At 26.7% G+C, this 19,917-nt stretch overlaps 2 protein-coding genes across 3 annotated transcripts; one reads left to right on the top strand and one right to left on the bottom strand.

The window, feature by feature from the left end:
- Positions 1-2,577: 2,577 nt before the first annotated feature.
- Positions 2,578-4,265, top strand: LOC139088619 (S-phase kinase-associated protein 2-like). The gene is made up of 4 exons (XM_070637873.1): positions 2,578-2,685; positions 2,749-3,695; positions 3,773-3,932; positions 4,006-4,265. The coding sequence occupies exons 1-4, from the start codon at positions 2,633-2,635 to the stop codon at positions 4,190-4,192; spliced, it is 1,347 nt and encodes a 448-aa protein (XP_070493974.1). The 5' UTR covers positions 2,578-2,632; the 3' UTR covers positions 4,193-4,265.
- Positions 4,266-7,528: 3,263 nt separating this feature from the next.
- On the bottom strand, positions 7,529-17,428 carry LOC139088617 (cell adhesion molecule 3-like). Of its 2 annotated transcripts, none has more exons than XM_070637871.1 (8): positions 17,064-17,428; positions 12,411-12,917; positions 10,083-10,291; positions 9,864-9,999; positions 9,007-9,192; positions 8,825-8,901; positions 8,517-8,661; positions 7,529-8,407 (listed from the first exon to the last, which is right to left on the bottom strand). In XM_070637871.1, the coding sequence occupies exons 2-8, from the start codon at positions 12,472-12,474 to the stop codon at positions 8,316-8,318; spliced, it is 909 nt and encodes a 302-aa protein (XP_070493972.1). In that variant the 5' UTR covers positions 12,475-12,917; positions 17,064-17,428; the 3' UTR covers positions 7,529-8,315. The 2 variants fall into 2 exon arrangements, with proteins under 2 accessions (XP_070493972.1, XP_070493973.1); XM_070637872.1 differs by having other exon boundaries at positions 12,411-12,869.
- Positions 17,429-19,917: the final 2,489 nt, after the last annotated feature.

Here is a 19,917-nt window from a genome sequence, read left to right as displayed (position 1 = left end):
CCATTCCTAAACTGTGTATACATGAGAAATGTGTGTGTGTATTATAGTATATTCTGAACATATAGTGTGTCTATAATTTTACTAACTTCTTACTCTGGGCATAATTTGACCCAAGTGGCATGATGAGATCGTCATTGTTGAAGTGAAGTACACTTAACAGCGCCACCACTAGAGAACAATCATCATTTTGTTGAAAAGCGTGAATTGAATATATTCAGTCTTTTCTCATAAAATGTACAATACAATCACATGAGTATACACGCATTTGAATACATTCTTCAGCATTCTTGACTTACATTAATTATGATAACTAAGTTTTAGTTCTTTTAATTTCACAAATTCTAGAGACGGATATAAGCATGTACGAATGAAAATGAGAAAACTTAACATGTGAAGTAGAGAAATAAATTTAATGATGCGAATAAAAAGGTCCCTAGTGTAGTGGAATTAACAAGACTTTTTGACTCATTTAGCAAGACACATAAGTGAGATAACATATCGTATGGCATGAAAATTACATGATATTTTAGGATAAAAATTTTCAAACTAAGTGTTATTCAAGAGAAATAGAGCAAAGATTTCCAGTATTCTGTTGAATGACTTGAACATTTATTAATTGTAATGAGGAAAGTAAATGAGTGAATAATTAATGACATGAAGACAATATTTTTGAAATACCAAAATAAAATAAATCACTTCTTGCTAACAATTATATCAGTTTAGGAAGTTATTAAGTAGATTCGATTTTAACAACAGAAATTTCGAAAATTCATCGTTTTCATTTTAGTGGACGATTTTAACTGTAAATTAGCTTCCTCGAAACTTGTCTCATGTTGTATTAGCTTTTACATATGGACACATCCAGTATTAACTTTTTAAGAAATTTATGCCAATTTGGTATTTTTCATTTTCTAATTTAATTTTAATATTTCATCACTTAATTTGAAAGATTGATAAAACATTGCGTTTATAATTTTATGGGAGCTGAAGTAAATTATAAGCTCATAAGATATATCAACATAATTCTATAAGTCTTTATAGAAATAAAAAGATGTGACATTTTAGACACACAATTTTTCATTTATTTTCTGCATAACATTATTTGAAAAGTTTTAAAAATATTATACAACAAAATAATAAATTTTATGAAATCGAGGTTGTATAAATTATAGATATAATTTTTCCCTCATAATGATGATGTTGACTAGTTGTGTTGGTAAGGTAATATGTATATCAGGGCAAATCTCATAAATAAATGCGCAACAAGTTTTCGTCCGCTTATAGTATTTCTTTCGTTTTTCTTCCTTTAGAAATTTGTGGTAATTTATTGTGATAATTTGTCAAGTTATTTTGATACTGTTTCTAACTTCATATTTGTTGTTGTTGAAATATTTTAGTCCTTAATATGTTTCATCAAACTTAATTCTTTAAAAAATGTTGCAAACTTTTATCAAATTTCACAACGGAATTGTTTATTTATTAAGTTACGTGGAACTTTGGATGTCTTCTCCCATTCCTTTGTCAAAAATTCTCCAATAAAAAAAATAAATCATTTTTTAAATTGTTATAAAATCTCAGACACCTCAAAAAATCTTTGACCTCAAATGGTTGTTTTCATTAAATCAATGAAAACTGCATATTTTGGAAACTTTTAAGAACTTAAATATATGTCACTATAGTTCATTAAAACAGATAAAGACTGCTTCCATAAAAAAGGTAGACAACAATATTTAAATGTTTACTTTTCAAGCGGTAAATTATTGTACATAAATTTTATTTTCTTCCTTTAAATTATAGCATAAAATACTTAAACTGGAGGAAAATATAGAAGCTTTTATTGCATTTTATTTGAGTTTAATTGTGTAATGTTTTATTATCAAAAACATTAACTTATAACTCACAAAATGTGATATCACTTCTTCTTTTTTCTTATTTAAATATACATCTTAAATAGAATTCCTTCTCCTCTTTCTCTTCTTTCGAATTTATGGTTCTACATATTTTCTTTTTATTTTGCTTTCCTTTCTCATGTTGTATGTTGTTCATGCTTTTGTATTTATTATCATTTGAATGCTCCCATTGCTTTCTCGAAAAGGGGAAAAAGACTTAATGTTAAGAAAATTTCCTCCTCTAAACCACTTTTATTAATATTTATTTGATGTTTACTCTAATTTATGTGCGAAATTAAGTAATTTTGTGATATACACAAGCAACTTGTTATTTTGACTTAAAATAGCACTTTTGCTACGAGGGTTTAAAAAGGTGTAAAAGATATCATTGAAACAGTTAAAGCAAGATACGTATGTACATACTCTAATTTATGCAAATAGAAAATCGACAAACATTATAGAAAGCAAAAATACGTTATTTTTATTTTCAAAAATTGGAATGGTATAATCCATGTTTTTATTGTATGAATATCCAAAATAATACTCAATTATTTTATAAGAAATTGATGTGTAAAATTAGTACATCGATTGATATCATTCAATAATTTTATTATTTAATTCATTAATTTAATTTCAAAATAAATAAAAGGTTTAAATTTACATAAATCATTTTTAGATTAAATAGTGAAATATTTGGATTTTCGCTTTATACACGGATTGTCGAAATATAATTTGCGCTCGAAATGAATAAATCTATAACTAAGGAAAATAACTGTAAGACAACGCTATTAGAGAGGTAAAAGTATACTTTTATTGACATTATTGAATCAATTTAATTTATTATTACATTTATTTACAGTTCTAAGCGGAGAAAAATTGATTGTGAGATGTCGGAAAATAATTTAATAAAATGCGTAAACAATGAAGATCCCGAAAATTTATCCGTGACAGTTTATGAAGATAATGACAATGATATAAGTTTTTTTAATAAATCAAATAAGAAACGAGTAATTGGCTCTTCATTTAGTAAGAGATCACCACTTACGACAATCAATAAGACACTAAATCAAACTTCCAGTCAACAGGATGCTTGCAAACCGTCATCATCAAAGACTCCATTGAAAAAAAGTGAATCAGTTCTTAAGAAATTTCAAGCAAAAGAGCAAAATTTAGTTAATCCGTTTGAACTGCTGTCTGATGAAATATTACTTCATATCTTTCAATATCTTCCAAAAAAGACATTACATCGCGTAGCATTAGTAAACACTAGATTTAGTCGTGTTATTTTAGACGAATCACTTTGGATTCGTATGGACTTAGGAAACCGTGCTCTTAAACGTGGCTCTATTGGAAAGATAGTTTCAAGGGGCTTCATAATACTTCGTTTAGCCCAAGCGAAAATTCAAAGCCCAATATTTGAATCACATTTTCGTTATGAAGGATTTCAATCAAAATTACAATATTTGGATCTAAGTTTAGCATCTATTGATGTAACTGCATTAGCTCAGCTTCTTAAAGTTTGTCATTCATTAAAGAAACTAAGTTTAGAACATGTTCCAGTTGACATAAATGTTTGTAAAGAAATTGCCGAATGTCGTGATTTAGAAGTGCTTAATCTTGCAATGTGCGAAGGATTAAATCAAGAATCTGTTATAATCTTAATGGCTAATCTGCGGTTCTTAACTGCGTTGAATATTTCATGGACAAATTTGAGCAGTGAAAGTGTAGAGGCAATAGTTTCACTCATAACTCCTTCTATAATGAGATTTAACATCTCTGGGTGTCGGCGTAGTTTGACTGATACAAGTAAATATTTAAAATAACCTTGCCTTGCTATTGATTTCATAACTAATCTTAATTTTTTTTGTTTCCGTTTTATATAGGTCTTCAAATTCTCATTAATCGTTGTCCTAATATTGTCGAACTTGATTTATCAGATTGCACATTATTGACGTCTTTAGCTATACAAGCTGTTACAGCACTTACTAAATTGGAATATTTGTCGTTATCAAGATGCTACAATATTCCTATGACGTCATATTTGTAAGTGAACTTAAAAGGTGCATTATAATTTTAGAATATTTTCTAATTTTTTTTTTAATTATCTATTTCGCAGAGTTTTAAATAATGTAAAGTCCCTTCTATTTTTGGATGTTTTTAATCTTCTTTCTGATGCTGGACTTCAAATGCTAGAAAAAACTTTCAAAAATATTGGCGTAAATAAGTTTATTCACAGCTCAGTTGCCCGTCCAACTGTTATGCCTAGAAGAACATCTATTTGGGGACTTAGAACTAGAGATTAATATATAATTTTTTCATGTCTGTGTGAGCATTGATAACGTAATAAATTGCTTATATGTATTTTTTAATTAAATTATTGTATTCCATCATGTTTTTAATGTACTTTAACATAAATCAAAAATATCAGAAAATTTTAAAATTAAATTTCTTTGTTTTTTGAATACAAAAGCAGTAAATATCGAAACAGCAACGCTCATTGAACCATTATCCATCTCAATGATTGTAAAGGAAGTGAAATTTTCACATATAATTCAAAACATGGTATAACATGCATCATTTAATCAGAGCATACTATTAATTAATGAAGCATATAACTTGGATTGCTTATGCAAATTTATTTTGAGGACTTCACTATTGGTAATAATAATGTTTTGAATGTCCTCATACATATCAATTGGCTGTTATGCGATATTTGTACAAACAAATGTGAGCTAATATGAATTTATTTTCATATTTATTTTGTTCATACAATAGAAAAAGTGTGTTAAATGAGTAAACTCACCATCCTCTCATTTTTGGGTGACTATTTCCATATTAAAGTGAAAATATAACCGAAGAACTAAAAGTTCTTTGAAATTGGATCCAATTTTTGTTCACATGAGCATACATAGATAGTTAAATAAAATGAAACGTTTGTTTAGAAATGTGTGATTAAAAAATCCCTTCCTGCAACCTTTTTAATTATTGTAAATTTGTTTTTATGAGTCGTAAATGTCAGCTTCGTATGAAGCAAAGTTTTGAGGCTGCAATTTATATATCTCTTAATTATATCTGTTTTATAATATATCGCTGAGTTCTTACTTTAAATAAAAAAGGATGTACATATCTTGAGGATTGATTCAAAAATTCATTGATGTTCCTTAAAATCGTTAAATTATAGGAACGATTTTGGGAAATAACGAAGAACAACATAAGAAGACCTTAAGTTCATATTAATGTTCAACATGCGAAACACATTCTTTGCGGAGGATTTGAAGTTGATGTCACTAACTAATTATCAAAAAAAGGTTCGACTTACCTACTTCAGAAAACAGATTTGTGATATTTATCCAAAAAGTCTGAAATGAAAAGTCTTTGAATACTCTGAAAAATTAAAAATGGATCGAAATTTCAGTAATAAAGGCATGTCCATAATAATGAGTACATTTTTCTGCAAAATATTTTTTTTTTTATTTTTCATAAAATTCTTTTTGGCTTTTAATAAATTTTAACAAAAAGACCGTTTCATGTCTTATTAAGAAAATAATTATATGAAAGTAAACAATATTTTTCTTGACTTGAATAATCTAAGAGTCGTTTTAAAATATAATTATTTCTAAAAGTGAGTTCTGATGAAAGCTTGTGATATTAAAGTTAAATCGTTTACATTCAAACAATGACATTGATATACACAATCATAATATTTTTATATTCCTGGTTTTATTCCTTAACCTTAATCATAAATGATATGGCTTCTGTTAATTGTATTTTGCTAACTCGATGAGAAATTTTTCTTCTCGATGTAAATTTTCTTCATAATTCGTTTGTTTTACCTTTTTGTTTCCAATTCTTTATATATTTACAAAGAGTTTCTTTTAATTGTTAGGATAAAAAGAAGAGTTTGGTTTGATTTATTTTATATAAAGTTACGGTAGTATTATGTTCAAATGAGGAAACTACATTAATTAATTGACATTCATTTTTTTATAATTTATCTTTTAATACGATTATGTCAATCTTTTGTATTCATTGTATCATGTTTAAAGATGATGAATTGTGATTTTAGAAATTATTAGGTTAATAAAGAAATTATTCAAAAAATTTAATTAAATTAATATGAATCATTTGATATGAAAAAAATGTAATAAACTAATCAATTACCTATGTACAAACCTTTTGAATACTCAAATAAAATATTTAGGTTTTAAAGCTTTTTTTTTGTTAATTTGCAATAATTTGTTAACATTTAAATAAATTTTTTTTTAACTTGAAAACATTTTGAAAATTTTAGTGTTAGGAATTCATATTAATTAAAAAATTTAAAAAAACTTTATAATTTATAAATAAAATTCAACGAGCTAATAAAAGTTTAATCAGCTCTTCAAACCCGATTTTACATGTAATTGAGACTTCTTGAAATATAAGTAAGTAAGTAAGTAAAAAGTACAGCGTTTGTTTCTAAAGTTCTTTAAAAGTTTTGAATGGTATGACTTCTATTGTACATTCAGAATATTAAGGTGCATTAACATAAATCAAGGGACATAATTTATAACAATCTTAATTTTTATTAAAAAGAAATATTTCATTCTAATGAAGGAACAAAAAGTTATATAGCGTTATAGTTTTATTCATAAAATAATAGAAAAGACTAAACTTTTAATTATATTTAATTTAAGTATGAAATAACTAAGAAAATTTTCTTTCCAGAATTTCTTTTCACTGTAAATGAACAAACATAATTTCGCGCTGCAACTTTTTAAGGAAGGGAAAATTTATTTCATCTTGAGGAATCTTTTTACTTTTATTCCTTTTTCGGAGAATGGAAACCTTACATAAATTTTATTTTTGTTATATTTACACAACTTTAACATCTTTATTTCTTTCATAAGAAAGTTTGTCTTATTTTTTTCCTACTTTCTTCTTTATGCCACTGACTGTTAATAAAGACAGTCAAAGAGGCAAACAATTGTTTTTTTTTTTGTAATACTTGCTGTTCTATTTTAGCTTTTGTAGCTCTATGATATCATTGATTTATTCTATATGGGTCGGTTTGAATCTTTTTTTCCTTTTTATTTTAGAAAAGTTTTATTTCTTCTCTTCATTTTATATTTTGGGCATTTTATGAAGTTCATGGATATTGTACTATTCCTAGAAATCATTCCCATAAGGATCAATGATGCACAGTTCGTGCATGGAAAATTTGAAATATTTTTTTCTACCTAAGTTTTAAATGTAATTTATGATTTAATCGTAAATATTCTTCAATGCATGTCTTTAGATGATTTTTAATTTCTTATTAAGAGAATAACACAACATACAGATTTTTATGGAAATTCAATAATCTTCATTTTCAGTACATTTTTTCATTGCAAAATGCGCTTTTTTCGACACTCGTTTGTCTAACTGGATAAAAGATATATTTAAAATATCTCAAAAAGAGATAGTTTTTTAAAAGAAATTTTATTGATTTTCTTTTTAAATTTAACTTAATTTTGATGTGGGATATTTTTTGTCTTTAGGATTACATTGAAATTAAAATGTCCGAATTTAATTTGCATCTCATAGCTAATTCTGTCGAACAAAAGCTGTCTTTACAAATCATAAGAATTTAATTACGATTTAAATAAACGACATTTTTGACTTCAACCTAATCAATTTCAATTTATAAGTTTTTTAAATTTTTTGAGCGAAAAAGAGGTGAAAAAATTGTAAAAGTTTGATGCCGTTTGATGGTTTCGAAATAAAGTCTTTGAATTTTAAAAATTTATCAATAAAATTGTCTTCCGAATCACGGAAATGCAAAATTGATTATTGATTTAGTGATAAAAATGCACTTTACTTATCTAGTTATGATAACAATTTATACTTCATTCATTGTGTAACGTTTGATGTTCTTCCCAAATTTTCTTAGTTCAGTCAAACATTAAGTAAATCAAAATAAATTTTAATTAAAAAATATTTCCTTTTATATATATATTTTTAAATATTTTATAGAGGCATCTCCACATCATAACAAATTCCTTCTCCTCAATTATTCAGAAACTGTTTATCATTTAAACTTTTTTGGCATACATTTTTAATTTTTATATTTTTGTTTTATTCAATCGCTCTTGTTAAAAATGTTTATCATCAAAACGCTGAACAATTTTTTTTCTTCCTTTTTGATTCATTTTTTATGTAGAAATAATAAAAATTTTGCTATATGTATACATAATATGTATATATTATTTTTTTTTCATTCCATTAAAAGCATGTGAATGATAAAGTGATATGATGTATTGGATGGCGATTAAAAAATTTCATTTCTTTCCTCTTATAGATGATATGTGTGATCATCCGATAATGAAATTTTATTTAAAAAATGTATCTCGGTTCCGTATTTTATTCGAGATACATATAAGGATAAAAATTTTGATATTAAAATAGTTACCTAAAGAATGTTGATGAAATTATGAATAATAACGTTTTAATTATTTCACTGTTTATGAAAATTGATGTATTTTTTGAGCTGTTTGACGCTGTAATAAAAACAATTAATTTTTTTTTGTTAAAAAAAATATTAATATTTTAGGCATAAAGTGTCATATCATATAAATTATTAGTGATCAGAAAAAACAAAAAAATTACCTTGAACACGATCAGCTTTCGAACTGCTTGGTGGAACGGATTCTCTAGATTCAATCGGACTTGAATAAGGAGTTCTTAGAGGCCTATCACCTTCAACGCTTTCTTCATTACTTTTCCAATAGATAGAAGCTATGGTAGCTAGGCACTATTATGGTCATTATCATGTTTGTAATAGCATATGAGGGACATGTCAAGATGGGTTGCAATGACATTTTGTGAGAAAATAATAATATGGAAAGAAAAATGTAAACAGCATAAAAATATTGTTGGCTACAAATATTTAGCAATTATACGTCAATTATTCATACTTTTAATTTCATATCGCCTTTTTTGAAATGTCGCTGACGTACACGAAACTCTAGACCCAATGTTGTCGTCTCTAAGCCTTTTTTTATCGCATAAATAATGTTTGAGAAAAAAATATATATAGCACAACATTTTATGTGAATGTATTTAGATATATACATGTATATAAGATTTTTTTTATTACCTTCCCGTCCTGTTACTAGCGTTTCATATTGGCGTGTAAGAATCGGATCGGCAGGTTCACCATTTATAAACCATTGTAAGTGTGCTGCTGGTTTGGATCTCCCCGATGTGCAATTAAGCCTCACCATATCGCCAATTTGATAGCGTGCTTTACCTCCTGTGATGACTGGACCATGATCCGGTGTTGCTGTAGGAAATAAATAACATAAAAGTAAATATTTTTACGTCAATCACTTGTACTTATATCAAGTATACACTCCATGCTATGATAAACTTTTTGTTTTATTATTTATACTGAAAGTAATATGGTCTAAGAATGAAACTTTGAGATCAAGGTGTTAAAAGAGCACTAGATGTGAAGAGAACACATTGTATTGTTATGTGTGTTCACAACAAATGCGAGAGAAAATGAATTATGCAAAAAATTACTGCTCCACTCTTAATTTATGGTTGTAAAAAATATAAATTATGTAACCATTTGTTTTTTCTCTCTAGCATCCTCATTTCTTTTCTTCGCAATGCATGTATATGTGCGCACATGTTTTATTTATTATTTAATTTTCGAAATTTATAGTAACGCTTATAATGGACGTTAAAAATTACATTCCTGTATACATGTTTCTTACTATATCAAAAACCATACTTTAGGAAAGGTTTATCAGTGTAATGTTACGATAAGCTATTCTACGTTGCTATGTTTTAGTTATTTCTTAAAAAAATAATATACTATTTTTTTTGGTTTTTTTTTCAAATCAATTAAAACTTTCAAATTTTAAAAATTTCAACATAGGTGTTTAAAAAAATTTTTAAATTAGTGAAACTAAAATTTAAAAAAAAAAATAATTAGATGTTACATACCAACAACAATCATATCACCATGGTCTGAAACAGTTGTAAATGAGGGAGCCTCTCCAGATATTTCACATCGATATCGACCAGTAGAAGCAAGTGTAACGTTCTCTAAAACAACTTGATTATCGGATGAGTTGTGAAGCTATAGATATAAGTGAAAACATATTTCAATTGATTGATTTATTAATATTAGAATTACTGATGGATAATGGAGAAAACACTTACGTTAACATAAATTCCATTTTGCATAAAAACTTGAGCAGGAGGATGATCTCGTGGCACGTATCGATAAAACTCGTATCCATCTTTATACCATTTTACTGAATATAATGCTTCTCCATTCATATCAAAGTGGCATTCTAATCTAACTGTGTTATTTCTTATAACATGATTAGGAATTCTCACTTCAGTTAAACGTAAACTTTCGGTAACATCTGAAGGAAAAAACAGTTGGGATTTATTTAGATACTTATATTTCTATTTAATTTTAGTATAATGGATTTATATTTGATTTTATGAGAGAAATAATATAAAGGAATGCGTCATTACATCTTAAAAAATTTCAATAATATCAATTAGTGCTCAAAATATAATCGAAAATAAACAAAATAAACAACAAAAAATATTTAAAAAGGGAATTCAATCTGAGTTGATTTAATGCAGAACCATAAAACCGATAAATGATATTTTTCATTGATTTAATGGCTTTTATAAAAATGAAAAAGAAAGAGCAACGGCATTTATGAAACTGGTAAAAATTATGTAAATTGTCTGTTCATTAACGTCAATAGTGACAAGAGTGTGGGAGAAGAGGTGGAAATTTTAATTTAATTGACTATGACTTGGAAATTGTGAAATTGTGTGAATGGTTTCATCGATTGAAAGCTATACAGCATTGAAATGGCAACTCATTTATTTATTTTTGTTGCGAATCAAATTATGTATATTCAAACAAAAAGGTAAAACTCATCTCTTTTATGAACATTATACCTTCAACATAATTGTTCAATAATTTGGAGGATATATTTATTCTATAAAATTAAGATCAAATATGGAAAATATGTTGCCATCGTAGTTCAATATTAAAGACAATATTTAGAATATTTCATTGAAACATATTTTTATAAATCACATTGAATTTTAAAATAAAAGTTTAGTTTATTAGTAAAAAAAAACAACTTTTAACATCTGTTGAGCTTTAATAAAGTTTACATGTGTATTTCGCTGTAAACAAACAAAGGCATTACTTGAAAGAGAATAAAGATAAAAAAGTGAAAAGAAAAAGGAAAAAGAAACATCAACAACATAAATTGGACTCGAAGTTAATCTTGAAAAAGGACACAAAAGGAAATAATGGATGTTGTGTTTGTACGCGTCATAATTTATATAGCAACCACGACTTATGCGTGTCATTTGTTACTTTACAGTGTAAACCATTTTATATCTTTTGTAAAAGATGATTAAGGGATTCCTGTTTTACTACTTTTGCATTTTTTTTCTCTCTTGTTTTCATAATTAATAAACGTGGAGAGATAAGGCCCTAGGTAATAAAAATTTACAGGTATTGCAATCTATAATAATGATCTATTGTACATTTTTATGAGGCTTTGTTTTTACTAGGATGGTTAGAATTTTTTTAAAAAAAACAAACGGGTTCATTAGGATTGAATATTTAACTATAATTTTAAATTATCACATCTAAAATGATTGCTTTTAAGAGTTATTACTAATTTGGCAATTAATATAATGCAGCATGAAAAACTTAATGTATGAGGTCATGTAAACTAAATGAAACTTAAATGAGAATAAGTTTAATTGATAGGAGACAACAAGATCACATATTTATTGAGTGAATTGTACATGTTAATCTCCTACAAAAAATAAATTTGAAACAAAATATTGTGTCACATTGTTTCAGAACAGGAAATTTTCTCCCTTAGATACCGATTAAATCTTATTCATGCCTTAAACATACGTAAGCAGAGTAAAATTGCAAAATTAGATATTTTAAAGAGCAAGAAGCGATAAATTCCCAAGTTACTTTCATTATGTTAGCAATACAATATTTTTTTCTCCTCTTTCAAGGAAGAAAAGCTTGAGTAAGAAATATAAAGATAAGTATTCTCATATTGTAGAGTCTTTTGATAAAGCTTTTCTACATCATTTATTCATTAGATTGAAGCAAAGGGAATTTAAATGGAGGTATATTCTTATATTTGGATGAAATTTGGATATAGAAAAAAAGTTAAAGTGAAAATACCGAAGTAAGTATCATGAAGGTATAAAAATAAAATGTAATTCCATTTCATTGAAAGGGAAATGAGTGAAATGAATGAATGAATGAATAAAAAAAATAAAAAATTGCGACCTCGTTAGATATTTTATGCAGGAGAGCAATTATGAAAAATTTCTAATGTATATACGTGGGTGTACAGAAGAATTATAGCTATGGGAAGAATTTGGTTTGATATCAGATTAAGTAGGGATTATCAAATTTCACTTGTGTTTTTTTATGAAATAAAAAATGAGAAAAATGCCAAAGTAAAATCCTACCTTGAATAAGTATAATGGAGAGAAGTATAACAAAGCCGTAGGAGTTGTGTTGAAACATATCCATGATCTTGCAAATGTTTAGATTTTTCGTCTTTTTTTTATCTCTCTTTTTTTTTCTTTCACTTTTTCTACTTTATCAAATTACGCTAGTACTGATGTTTTTAATTTAATGGCTTTTCTGTTTCAGTCTTCAGTTTTTCGCTCAATTTCCACTCCTCGGCGTTTCATTCGCTCGTTGTAGATGAAGATTTATTATCGATAGAGTAAGGGAAAGCTTATCAATTTTCGTCGTTTTCTGGTGTTTTTTTCTTTCATTTATAGCTTACATAAATTTATTAAATATTACTGTCTATTCTTTTCGAGCACAAATAATATTCTTTTCCACTAATGCATTCATTATAATTAAATTTGACAGAGCTTTTCTTTTCCTTCACGCATTTTTTCACTTCCTTTTTGTTCCTTATAATTTTTTATGATATTATATACTCCTTCCTTCCTTTATTTTAGCTAAAAGAGGCATTTTTTTTATCTTGTAATTTAATTTCTCAATATATGTTTTACTCTTTTCATCGTCATCATCAATATCAGTTATCTGTACTGATGAAAACTCAATAAAGCTAAATTGCTCAGTTTATGATGCTAACGATTCACATCTGAAACGTGGAAAAAATATTTCTTTCCTCACATTTTCATTTAAAAATTATTAAATATTTGTGGTGTTCGTGTCAGTTCGGTTTCAACTTGAACAGTGATATAAAGTTTACAACGTGTTATATTGTGGTTTTTATTTTAATCAGCTTTCAACTATTTTGTTATGACGAACTATTTTAAGACAATAAAAAAAATTCCAGTTAAAGACAGTAGTTAGTCAAATTAAAGCTCTAAACTGTTAAATTCAATTTTATTAGCATGAATTTAAAAAAGTTACACTTGCTGTTGATTCTAGAGGAAAACAAATACAAAAAGTTCCTGAAAGCCTTAGGCTTCTAAAAGAATTTCTCAAGATAGTTAAGAATGCAGTTGAAGATGGAGTCAAGATATTAGAAATGAGACTTTTGAGATTTTATTATTGAATGCACTCCAGTATAAGTTTAACTGGAATCATTATATTATGTATTGTATATTATATAGCCCTTTAACATTTTTCATTTTTAACAGAAATATAACAGGAATAAATTAGTCACGCAATTCGCAATCTTACTAGGCAATTGAAAACAAGTCAAGGAAAGTTTAACCCATTAATATTTTCTTGATTTAGCTCTGGAGGCTTTATAAATAAAATAATTGAATATTATTGATTGTGTAAGAATAATAAATTTCAATACAATAATAGTGATGAGACAATATTAATGAATTGTTTTTTAAACTTGAATAGGCTTTCTACAATTGAAACTGAACCATCTATAAAATCTTTGAAATAATATCCTTAAATTGGAAAATTTTAAAAAATAAAAAATAATAATTTTGAACCTTTTTACTTCATTAGAATTCATTCAATTATTGCTTGTTTACAAAGTATTTCTATAAATTTTTAATTTGAAATAAATACATTGTTATAAAAAACTTTTTAAAAACCACGTTTTCCATGTGGATCATGTAACATTGTGCAGTTGAAAACTAAATTTTCAAATTATGTTTTAAAAGTTTTATATGCATATAGCCATGATCATGTTTTATGCTTTTGCATAAAATTCCAAATTCACTTCTCTGTTAAAGATTCTCTCGTCCGAATTACTTAAAATTGGTCGAGATTCGCCGTGACAGTGCCATCAAGATAACTTCGAATATTACCGATATTATGGCGACGCAGCGGTCCATATGTAGATTAAAGCTCTAATGTAGATCACAAGAGAGTTAGACTTGAGTTTCAAACGTATACTATGGATATGTTAGAACTTAAAAGTTTACATCCTTTACAAGTATATCTTCAGTAGTGGACGAAAAATCGATTAAAGGATTTAAAAACTAACAGAAAGACTGACAGGAAAGCAAGTTAAGTAAAAGAATAGTACAATTAGATTCAGAATACTTTCAAGGCTATTTTTGCTTTTCGATTTGTGAATTTTAAATTGTATCTGAAAACACACTTTGGAGAATTAGAAAGAAAATGTTTAAATACATAAACTTTTTGCTTTTTTAAACGACTTTTAGTGGAACATTTTATTACTTAATTTAAAATTTAAAAGCTTTTGTATTCATTCAGTTTTCCTATGAGAACGCCTTGCGTTTCGATACCACTAAGGCAATAAAAATAAACAATGTTGATCGCTTTTTCGCGGCCAGAAAAATTCATTGGGGTGGAAAAAAGTGTTTCGTGCCATAAATTCATTCCCTTGTCGAACTAATTATTGAGCGGTTTTTAATAGAGCTTTTGCAGCCTTATATTTAATATAAAGAAGAAAAGGAATTATTTTAGAAAGCAATAATAGCAATAATAAGGGTAAAATAGAAAAAAATGTATTGAAAAATTTATAGCATGAGCTAAATTATAACAATTTACGACTTATCAAAAATAGAAAAAAAGAGAAGCAACAATAACGTATATGCTGTAAGAAAATTGCACATAATTTTCCATGTAAACACATTCTTGTTTGCTGTTTTTTCTTCATGATGTGAATAATTATGGGGTAGCAGTAACAATTGCGATAAAATCATCACATGGCATCATACACTACCATACGTGAGTATGAGACACATATGATTATGACTATATAAAACCCTACAAATGTACTTAAATGTATATAAAAATAATCTTTATTCTTTTCAAATGAATACCTTAGCACCACCATAATAAAACGAAAACATGCTTTGATGCTTTCTGTGTTTTTTACATCAATTTTTTTCCGTCTACAATTATCTCGTGATGATTCAAAGATTTTTCTCTGTGTGCTCATTTTTTATGCCATCTGGGTCTTTTTTCCTGAGTACAAAAAGGTCGACCAGATTTGTGAAATCTCTCGACATGTTTCTCTCTCCTCATATTTTCCCTTTTACCCTTACACTAATTTTTGTCGTTCTTTTACATTTTTTTCTCTTTGCTGCTCTCAATTCTGTCCATCCACTGTGATTTTCCTTTTGATTATTTTTATTAATGATGAGTGTTTTGAAGTTGATTGTGGACATTTATTTTTGGTCTAGTTGTTCATGTCACTGCCTTCTATACAAAATAAGTATATGGTTCTGAATATTATGAGCAATCATAAATATCTTTTTTCTTCTGTCATTTATTCTTATCTTTTTTATATTAAATTTATCATAATAATCTTCTTTTTGTTTATTGTTTTCGTTTTTGTCATATGTCCATAATGATGATGCGCGATTCTAACTATGCATAGATGTTATTAGTACAGAATGCGTATATTTCATGACACTATCAATTTTCCTTTTTTTTGTACACTTTTTATTGATATACTCGACGTGGATTACATAAGCTTAGTGCTTGAAATGAAAAGCACTTTATAAATTTAAATGAGCACGTTAGTTTAACAAAATACATAGATCAGCTCATATTTGTGAACAACAGTAGATCCATTGTCGACCTATCGTACATTAAAAGTAATTTGTCTGATTCACGCAATAAATTTTGTTAATGATGTGAAGTCCGACTGTAATCTATCACAATGTAAACCAATTGTTGTCGTACAAATGCACAAACATAATAGACCTTATGTCTCTCTTTCACTCACGTTCACTCTAATGCCTAGTACATATACGGGAGCATTTCTCATTAAGCCAAAGGATATTAACTCAATAGCAATGTGTGCACATAACATATAGTATCAGGAGGTTAATAATTAATCTTCATCATCATATTTCTTTCATAAAAAATATGTACAATTTTGTAAAATACATACAAATATACGCACATTTCGATTTTTGTATATCCATTTTCTAAAATTTTCGACTCAAATTTAAATTAATTAAACAATTCTTATTAATTATTAGTGACCAATCATATATTTGAAGCAAAATGTTTTATAACTCAAACTTAAAATTCAAGTTTCACAGCAAATAATAAACATATGGCAACATGACTCAAATTTTGGGTTGCTCCATAGTGAAAATTTTTATGTAAAAACAATTATGATAATTAACTTTCCTATATACTGATAATAGTAATGTGGATATTTCAATGATTTTTCTGAGAGTGTAGGTAGACTAATTTGAAATAATGTTCTAATAATCTATCAAGAATGTTATTAACTATAATACAAACTTTATTTTTGAATTTTCAAAAAACAATCAAGCATGTGTCATCCAACTTTTCTAGTTTAACTAGTTTAAAAGTTTTCACAAATCCAATCACTTGTGCCATAATTCCAAATTTTTAAGTAATACTAATCTTTTCTCATCATAACTACGATAATGGTTCAAAAGAATAGAATATAATGTTCCTCGTTTTTTTTTTTTGGATAATATATAATTAAGAAGGAATGAAAGAAATATTCTCATCCACAACTGAGCATTTTAATAGTTAGCTTTATTGGAAGTGGTAAAACTTCAATAAAGCAATATTAAATTAATAATAATGATTTGAATTTTATGGAAGGTGGTTAAGAAGGAAGAAGAATTGTAGATTAAGAAAAATCGTAAAGTACGAATCGTGTAAATATAAAAAAGTTAAGGGCGGATTGTTATATTAATATAACCTACATTTTATATTCATTATATTTATTTTATGGTTTTTTTTTGTGTATTTTCACTTGATTGAACGTAAGTAGATGCCTTAATATTCATTCAATTATTTTCCATGAGCGAGAATCGCTTGTGTCGTTTCAATCACGTAACATCACAGTGCCGTTCATTTCTCATTGTTTTTATGCAAAACACAAGCTTTTATCTGCATATAAATATTAATAATTTAGATATGTTTTATGAATACATGTATGTACTTTTTTTATTATTATATTTCTTTATTTATTGCACACTATACACATTCTGTCTCACACAACTTGTGTGTATATAGATACAAGCTTTCCTATACGGAATTGTCGCGCACGAAAAATTGTGTGGCTTTTCACTTGATATGTTGGCATGAAACTGAAAAAAATTTCATCTGATTTGCCGTTTTTCTCTCAAAAATCAAAAGAATATAAAATTTTCTTCTTCCTTATGATTGTGGGGCGCATGAATTTTCCTCATAACGATAGAGGCGCCACCATGTTAGAGAATAAAACGATTTAATATTCGATATGCATATAGCATATATAGAGTAAAGCTGACGAAACGAGCAATAAATTTTTTTCTGTTCATTCTGCTTTTTTTCCTTTTTTGACTATACTTTCATTATGGGCTATATAGTCGTGGAACATAAAAAAGCTTTATCATTTCTGATGGAAATTATCTCACTTTCGGGAAGATTTTAATCAATGTTTTCTCATTATCTGCCGCTCCATCAGTTATAGAGCTATATAGAGATATTTTTATTGTAATTTTATCATTTATGCCTCACTTTTCCTCCGGCCTATAAATCTCTTTTGTGTTTTAATATTTTTTCGGTGTTTGCAAAATAATAAAATAAATTATTTTTATTAATGTAATTAACGTGAACAACTCAGCATTATATCAAGCATCTTCTCTCAATTTTCATCGCTTCTTATATAAAAAAATGAAATTCAAAATTTTACATTCAGTATTCTTTTTTTAGTAGATAATTTTCTTAATAATTTTAATAGTTATTTTTATTTCTTTTAACATTAAAATTGTAGAAATTTTTTTGTATTTAGATATATTCCTTTTGTCGTTACATTTTTCTATCTATACACTTCTCCTTAAAAAGTGTCCGAAGAATATCAATTGAGTTTACCTCCTGGCGATTTATGGTATTAAAGATATTTTATAATAATGCAATATGTTTTCTTTTTCTTAAAGAAAAGTCTGCATTTGACATTTTCATTTTTTAGTAGAAGTTTTTAGATAAGACTTATTTTCTTCATTGCTCTTATTTTTCTGATAAAAAATACTTCTTTATAATTGCATAATTAAATCGGTTGTTAACGATTGAAATGAAAAATAATTATTTTAAATGACCAAAAGTATAAGGTAACATAATTTTCAAAGTATGAAATCATAAAGAACAGAATAAAATAAATTAACTATTCTATTTTTGAAAATTAAATAACTTGCCAATAATCTAAACTGATTTGAATATGCTAATGGTCAATTAATAAAGTTTCTGTATTTCACTTGCAATTAAAAGCTTTGAGATATATTTCCACTAACTACCATTCAAAATTAAAAGTTAATATGTTAAGTCTTTAACCCACACGTATTTCCATTTTCATTTCTTAAAAAATTAGACCTAAGCGACTCTTAAATTAACCATGAGATCTTCTATACAAAGAAAATATGCTAATTTTCAGTACTAATTTGTAAGTTTTCAACTCGATTTTCAATATTAATAATATGAGAATATTGATAAAGTATGTGTAATATAAACACATATTATGAATATTTAATTATTTCAACCTAAAAAAATCTAAAAAGAAATCATGAATAACTGCAACATTTTTTTTTTTTTTTTGCATAGAAACATTTACATAAAGGATATGAAAATAAAAACGGTAACAAAAGACATTCATTATTATGTACAAAAAAAACATTCTTAGATCTTTTATTGTAATTTTCAATTGAAGTAAAGTTCATTATTTGAAATATGTATAAATATGACAACACCCTTCACGTTTGTACAAACAGAAACAGTGCTTTTATGATTTGAATATTTGACATCATTATGGCGGAATTAAGGTTTTGCAAAATTTTTCTCTCTCTGTTTTCACCCCTCTCATTTTTGTTTCATTATTTTGTGTTATCATATTTCTTATTCTATTTATAGTTAGTAAGTGGGCATTAACAAAACGCATAGGATTCAAATAACTTTAAACCAAATTTTCTTAGCCTCAAAGCATAAAACATAGTGAACAAAATAAAAAAGTCCATTTAGTTATCTATTGTAAGATGATTGAAGTATACATGGGGTTAATCGAAGCCAGAAAAAATTTCATTCGTTCATGTTTTTACTCTTGTTGAATAATGCTTACGTGTAAATATGTGAATCGCAACTTAAGCACGATTTTCATTAAAATCAGCATGCATAAGTGTATATTTAAAAGCGGCGAAGTTTCAATGAATTGTTCATTTATCGCAGTATTGTGTTTCAGAAACTTTTTGTTCCATTTTATACAATTTTATTAAGTGGAAAATTTTTTCACATCGAAGTATGTATTCAAATTCAGATAAAGGCAAATAATACCTTACGCTGATTATTTTCTAAGAAAGAAAGGAAATCAATAGGAATAATGTAATGTGATGTGCTATGATAAACATGTTTACATGCTTTGTTAAGCAAGAATTTAAGGTAAATTAAAACCTTGCTTGTGTTTGGAAAAATAATTGAGCTACTGACTATCTGTTTTAAGAAAGCTTATTTTTATATCTCAAAATCGAATATCATTCTGTATTCGATCGATCATGTAAACGGAATACAATTGAAAACCGGTAAAATGTG

The sequence above is a fragment of the Chironomus tepperi genome, unplaced genomic scaffold (assembly GCF_022539635.2).
Source record: "Chironomus tepperi strain 1889 unplaced genomic scaffold, CSIRO-AGI_Ctep_v1 contig_165, whole genome shotgun sequence".
Lineage (NCBI taxonomy): Eukaryota > Metazoa > Arthropoda > Insecta > Diptera > Chironomidae > Chironomus > Chironomus tepperi.
This window is presented reverse-complemented; position numbering and strand designations above follow the sequence as displayed.

Bases quoted from the DNA above. Each gene is read 5' to 3' on its own strand.
- LOC139088619 (XM_070637873.1), top strand. From the start codon at position 2,633: ATGAATAAATCTATAACTAAGGAAAATAACTGTAAGACAACGCTATTA. The intron at 2,686-2,748 runs GTAAAAGTATAC...ATTTATTTACAG, and splicing joins AAGACAACGCTATTAGAGAG to TTCTAAGCGGAGAAAAATTG. The intron at 3,696-3,772 runs GTAAATATTTAA...CGTTTTATATAG, and splicing joins GCGTAGTTTGACTGATACAA to GTCTTCAAATTCTCATTAAT.
- LOC139088617 (XM_070637871.1), bottom strand. From the start codon at position 12,474: ATGGATATGTTTCAACACAACTCCTACGGCTTTGTTATACTTCTCTCC. The intron at 9,193-9,863 runs GTATGTAACATC...TATTTCCTACAG, and splicing joins TGGTGATATGATTGTTGTTG to CAACACCGGATCATGGTCCA. The intron at 8,408-8,516 runs GTAATTTTTTTG...TTTTTATTACAG, and splicing joins GAAAGCTGATCGTGTTCAAG to CGTCAAACAGCTCAAAAAAT.